General features: G+C 38.6%; 1 protein-coding gene across 1 annotated transcript in view; it reads right to left on the reverse strand.

Moving 5' to 3' along the window:
- Window positions 1–5,729, reverse strand: part of LOC126190624 (translation elongation factor 2) — a 28,228-nt gene extending 22,499 nt beyond the window's left edge. The window contains exons 1-4 of the mRNA XM_049931038.1: window positions 5,576–5,729; window positions 4,894–5,108; window positions 4,499–4,692; window positions 2,961–3,169 (exon numbers count right to left, since the gene is read on the reverse strand). Of these exons, the coding sequence (XP_049786995.1) occupies window positions 2,961–3,169; window positions 4,499–4,692; window positions 4,894–5,108; window positions 5,576–5,578 (621 nt within the window). The 5' untranslated portion in view covers window positions 5,579–5,729. The remainder of the gene's footprint in view (window positions 1–2,960; window positions 3,170–4,498; window positions 4,693–4,893; window positions 5,109–5,575) is intronic.
- Window positions 5,730–6,000: the final 271 nt, after the last annotated feature.

The raw sequence follows: 6,000 nt of genomic DNA on the forward strand, positions 1-6,000 counted from the left end.
TCACACAATTCCACATTTGAAATTGACTTTCCCTCTTCCAGAATCACTAATTAGTTTCCAGCTCGATTTTCAAATCCAGATCTAAAAGGGTCGACAGAAGCGTCCGATCCCACGCGTCGGCTTTGACCCGTGACGTAAGGGTGTTGTGTGTGACGTCATGACAGCGCAGAGTTTGGTTTGAGTGTGGCTGTCTCCAGTTCTGTTTTATCTTATTTTGTTTACTTTTCTGATCTGTTCGTTCTATCTCTTGAGATTTTTTTAAATTTAAAAATGCTTATTACTTATTTTAATTATCTGCTTCCTCCAATTTCTGTTTTAGTTTATTATACTTATCTTTCTGATCTGTTCGTTCTATCCCGTGAGACTTTTTTTTAAGAAGACAAAAAACACTAATCAGCTACTGAAGCATCTTTATCTTCTATGGGTTGCATGGGTTACAACCCCTGGGAAGGTGGGTGGGTATTCATGCATGGCTGTCTTCACTTACACGTTGTAGCTACACAAGGTGTCTAAATTTGTTTATATTTAGTTTGCCCCCCCAACCAAAACACCCCATTTCCCACACTTGTCCCATTAGTGCCATTAGGCTTCTAGTGGAAAGTGTGTGTGTTTCCACCATATTTGTGACGTCATGGGTCAAAGCAGACGGGCGGGATCGGACGCTTCCGTATTTCCATCTAAAATTCTAGATTCTACAAAACTTGCCTGAGAGTGCTGTTGGATTCTATCTGCTTTCATCGTTAATAATATTTGAATTCACTTAATTTAACTGTAAATGCATATTTATGCACTGAAAATTTATTTTCAAGCAAACTGTAACACACATACCTCAGCTGCCTTTGTAGGACATAAGGATAGAGGTCCAATGACAGCCATTCAGCATGTGTGTTTTAATCTCCTTCCATATGCACAGTCATTACTTTCTTTGTCAATAGCAAGGGCAACCCATGCCAAGACTCAAGCATGACACAGAATGTGCTGGAAGATATCCCTCAAAAAATCTTGGTGGTTGTAATTATTCCAGGTAACTAACATTACAAATTAAGCTATTTCTAAACTTCTTGAAAATTGTCTTTTTAATTTATCAACTGAAGCACATTACAATGTACATTGAGAGACTACAGCCACAGCACATTCTGTGGAATGTAGTATATTATGGTCAATACAGCAAAAACAATGGCTGTCAGACAGCACCTACCCCATATCTGTTTTCTGTTGCACGTTTGATGGTCCAATTACAAATATTACATCAGAAATTTTTCACAATTAAAGAATTTAAGGTTTAGAAATTACATCAAAATAAAGATTACTGTTTCAGTACATATTTTAATGCATAGGTGCATCACATACCACCTCTTCATGGAAAAGGATAGACAACATGTTAACCACACCTATTCATGTTCATTATCTTCACTCCTGCTTTCACCTCTAATCTCTTCCTACACTGTGCCACATGCATGTGGTCTCACTATTTCTGCTTTTTTCATTTCTCTATCAAATGAATCAATGCCACTCTAGACAGTCCACTATATCCTGCCTATGCTGGTAGGGACTGTAACTGAACACAATATGATGCATTATCCAATATTATAGTGGAGTTCTTTTCTATGTTTTGAAGTGAAGAATGTGCAGATCACTTTAGTTTCTTTGTCAATATTTCCCCTTTCCCACATTTCTTTGATGTAAATGACAGCACTTCCAACAGACCCACAAATTCTTGCAGCACATCCAAACATATCTGCCCACTGCTCTCCCATTGACTGCATAAAACCAGTAGCTGATATTCTATTTGTTCCCATCCTATGCTATGGCAAGTGCCAATATTGCAGCACGAAACATGTACACCATGGCATCTATCAAGACTGTCTTGCAGAAATGAATACTATTGTCAAGCATGTGTACAATTTTAAAGTAAATTTAATTCCCATTGTTGGCACAACAATTTTCTGCCTGCTCTCTGCTGCCCCCCCCCCCTTCTCATCATGCTCCCTGCCAAATTGGTACCAATGCCCCCCCCCCCAGCCCAGTCCTTCTGTAATGCAGTGTTGAGCACCAGTGCAACACTGACTGCTATATCTTCTACAGTGCAAGTCATTTAACAGGAACTAATATATAAATGGATCTAATTCTCAAAATTTTGCTCATCCCACTCTTAACATCTGTTTGTGCTATCTCCACAACAGGTCTTGCCACTAATTTATTCCCACAATTACAGTTCCTTTATTTCATTCAGGACCCATCTTCCTTCATCTAAATTTCACCATCACATTTGCTTTTGAATGTTACCTTTTACTTAGACAGCAGCATTAACATTTGTACACAGAAACAATATACGTAAGAATTTATTGGAAATATGGTCTAATACTAAAGTTTGATATGACAGACTATAGTACTATTTCATCCTGTTTTGGAAAATGATGTTTTAAGTAGGGCAAAGTGTGTTAGAGTGACTACACAGGCCCTCACGTATTCCTTGCGTTAGTACTACACGAGCCATATGTCATGTGACTGTTCGAACAATGTTTATGCCGTATCTAGCGCAACTTCTTGGGAATTTTGAGTGACTCACTACTGAACCAACACACATTCACAAAACATCCACTGGGAAAGTGGGTTGTAACCCCCCCCCCCCACTGCAAACACTGATGTTACTGTCAGTAACCCAAACAGCAACCCAGCCAACTGCTGTGTTGGCTAAGACTTGCAGCATGCACACACACAAAACTTTGTAAATCCCAGCCAATAAAGCACTTTGCTGTTCACTGGCCTCAAATTAACTAGCTGCCTTAATGTATCACATTTCTGAATATCAGTACCAATGGCATCCTTTTCTTACATTTCAACAAATCCTTTTACACTACCTTCTCCTAATACCACCAGCTGCCAATGTGCTTAACCAAATAATCTTAACAGTCCACACATGACTTAATACAAAACACAAGGAAACAATGTTTACTTACTCTCACTTCACCCATGGGACCAGAATCATCACTGTAAGTGGCAATAATGACATTCACATTTTCTACAATACGCTGGAATGTCTGGTACAATTCCTCAGCCTCCAACTGCAGCTCAAGGAGGGCACGGTCCATCTTGTTCATGAACAGGACAGGCTTAATTCGTTCAGCAATTGCTTGACGCAAAACAGTCTCAGTCTGTACACACACACCTGAAAGATTTAGCAAAAGTTTTTTTACTAATAAATAATTTGATAAAGGCTGAAACCCAAACCCTACTGCAAAATCTGTTGAGGATAGCACTGCTGTCAGCATGCATTGAATATAAAGCCACCCACAATGAATTTACTATTTACTGGAAGCACCAATGCAGAAAGTCAACCTAGGCATAGATAGTTTAGGTACAGAAACTAACCACTGGCATTACCAGAGGGAATGACAAGGTTGGTGTTGGCACACAAGGTCTTCAGCCCCCCACCCCCCTCCCCAAGGGAGAGAAAGCATCAACTTAACTACATTATGCCCCCATTCATTCAGGAACATATGGCAGAACATTTATAACTACGTAAGTAAATTTGAAATATTTTTCATCATCCAGAAAACTCTATTGTCTTCAAAATGTACAGTACAACCGGTATCTACATTATAACTACATATCATGTAAGTCAGTTTGCATGCACTGTCACTTGAAATTTTAGAATGTACCAATGTGTGTACCAATCGTCATGGAAAGCTATAAAGTGTTATCAGTTTAACATCAAATACTAATGGGTGATTTATAACTCACCTCAAACAATACCAAAAAGGTTACTTTCAGCCACTGTATGGAAACGGCTAAATTCTGCAGATTATAGCATAAAAAACTGCAAACCTAAGCAACAGCTTTGTGTTTTGATAAGCACAAAAGTAAGTTTCAAAATAGGTAAAGCAAGTCACCTGATGCAATCTTACTGTTTACAGTTACATGCTCTTTTGTCACTTCAGGAAAAGCTATTTCATGCTTAGTATCCACAGTCTGTTCTTTCGGTGGAGATACTATGAGTTGCGTAAACTACCATGTGTTTAGAAACTAAATTAGTAGTTTTCCAAGGCTGCCAATAAGAATGAAAGATAATGCTTATAAGTAATCCCTGCACAATTTCAAATTAATTAGAAGTGTTTTGCTTTCATAACAGCATGAAACATACTGTTCAGACTGCAAGAGAACAGCAGGGTTTACTTCCTACCAGCCCCAACAAAGGGTGCTGAGTTATATTCAACCTATATTGAATAACATTACCACATCAGCATCCACTACTGAACATAAAGTTTGAGGTCCAGTGGAAACAGTTCAATGGTAATGCAGTTTTTCCTCCCATGTACATGCATGCTTTCCCTATCCACAATACTCTCTTATGAGCCATTACAGATTCAAACAGAGCTACAGCCATTTCATTAGCTGAACACAATTTAAGTAGTGCTCCTCTTGCTAATCACAAATACAATTAAATTTCCACATTTAAATGGTTTCTTAATTAAACATTAGAAATTTCTGTACCAACCTGACACACAATCCACAACAACCAAGGCACCATCAGTAACACGGAGAGCTGCAGTTACTTCACTTGAGAAATCTACGTGTCCAGGAGAATCTATCAGGTTAATAAGAAAGCCCTTCTCTCCTTTCTCTCGCTGATCAGGGTTTGTGATGAAAGTCAAGTCTTTGTCTTCAAGCTCGAAGAACATAGATATTGCACTGGAATCAAACATGCTTCTATTAAAACTCCTATCCAGGTGCATAATAACAAAGGCACTGGTACAAGGCAATAGTACTATAGTTGCAACTATATACACTGTATTACACCTAATGAACGTCAATAACTTTAAACAGCTGCTACTATGTTCATGCAGGAAGTTCACTACTAAACATTTTTTTTCAACATAGTTCGTTACTTACGTTGATTTGATGGTAATGCAGCGTTCTTGTTCATCTTTCCTCGTATCTGTAAACCGTGTCTCACCAGCTTTAGCACTTGCAATAATACCAGCTTTTGACACCAGGGAGTCTGTCAGTGTTGATTTTCCGTGATCCACGTGTGCGATGACGGACATATTGCGGATATTCCGCTTTTTGTCCATCATCACACGAATCTCATCTACCGTGAAGTTCACCTGAAATTTGATGAAGTGTAAGATGTATTGCACAACACCATGAAAACTATTGTAAGACACAAAATGACCACGAATTCGCACAGATTAAAGTATGTAATATAACATGAATTAGAAATTTTAATATTTCACAGCAGTATGATCGATAATAGTGCGCAAGAAAAAGCATGGTTCAATCACAGCCATATTTCTCACGAAGACTACTTTAATTTTAGCAAGTCTAATCAATGACAGTCTACTTAACCATTAGAGCTGCATAAAGTTTGTACAAGCCTACTAGACCTAAACTTCAACCTATTATTATCTAAAACATGCATTATGACATTCTGTCTGACACAATGTGACTGGGAGCATTACGGACACTAGCACAACACACATTAAATAGATTTAGTCATCGAGAATAATATATTCCAATTAAGTAAAACGTTATCTTCTGAAAATAGTGCTAATTTTGATGACTTCTTTCTTACCATGTTGGATTACTATGGATTTCCTTCCTCACTAACGAACACGGTCGTCCAACAATGGCGGACTCCCTGCGAAAGGACTGTGCCACGGAGTGCAGCCTTTGCTTCACAGTGCTTAGAACATAGAGTTTCATTGGGTGCGCGTGCTGCTGCTGTGTCAGAATTCCGTACTAGGAGGCTGTTCCACATCTGTGACTGACTATCTGGCTTCAAAGAATTAATAAGTGGATTTACTATTTAAAATCGTACAGATCATAAATGTTCATCGAAATGATATCCTCATCAGAAATCGGAGACACAGCATCAGGCTCAGATTTGTCGGGAGGAAATTAAGACAAAAGAGAGATGAATTGCAAGCATACCTTGTGGACTAGATATCGCTGCGAATTTGGCGCGCGAAACGTGTTTGAGTCAGATTTTCGTTCAGT

The sequence above is a fragment of the Schistocerca cancellata genome, chromosome 6 (assembly GCF_023864275.1).
Source record: "Schistocerca cancellata isolate TAMUIC-IGC-003103 chromosome 6, iqSchCanc2.1, whole genome shotgun sequence".
Classification (NCBI taxonomy): domain Eukaryota; kingdom Metazoa; phylum Arthropoda; class Insecta; order Orthoptera; family Acrididae; genus Schistocerca; species Schistocerca cancellata.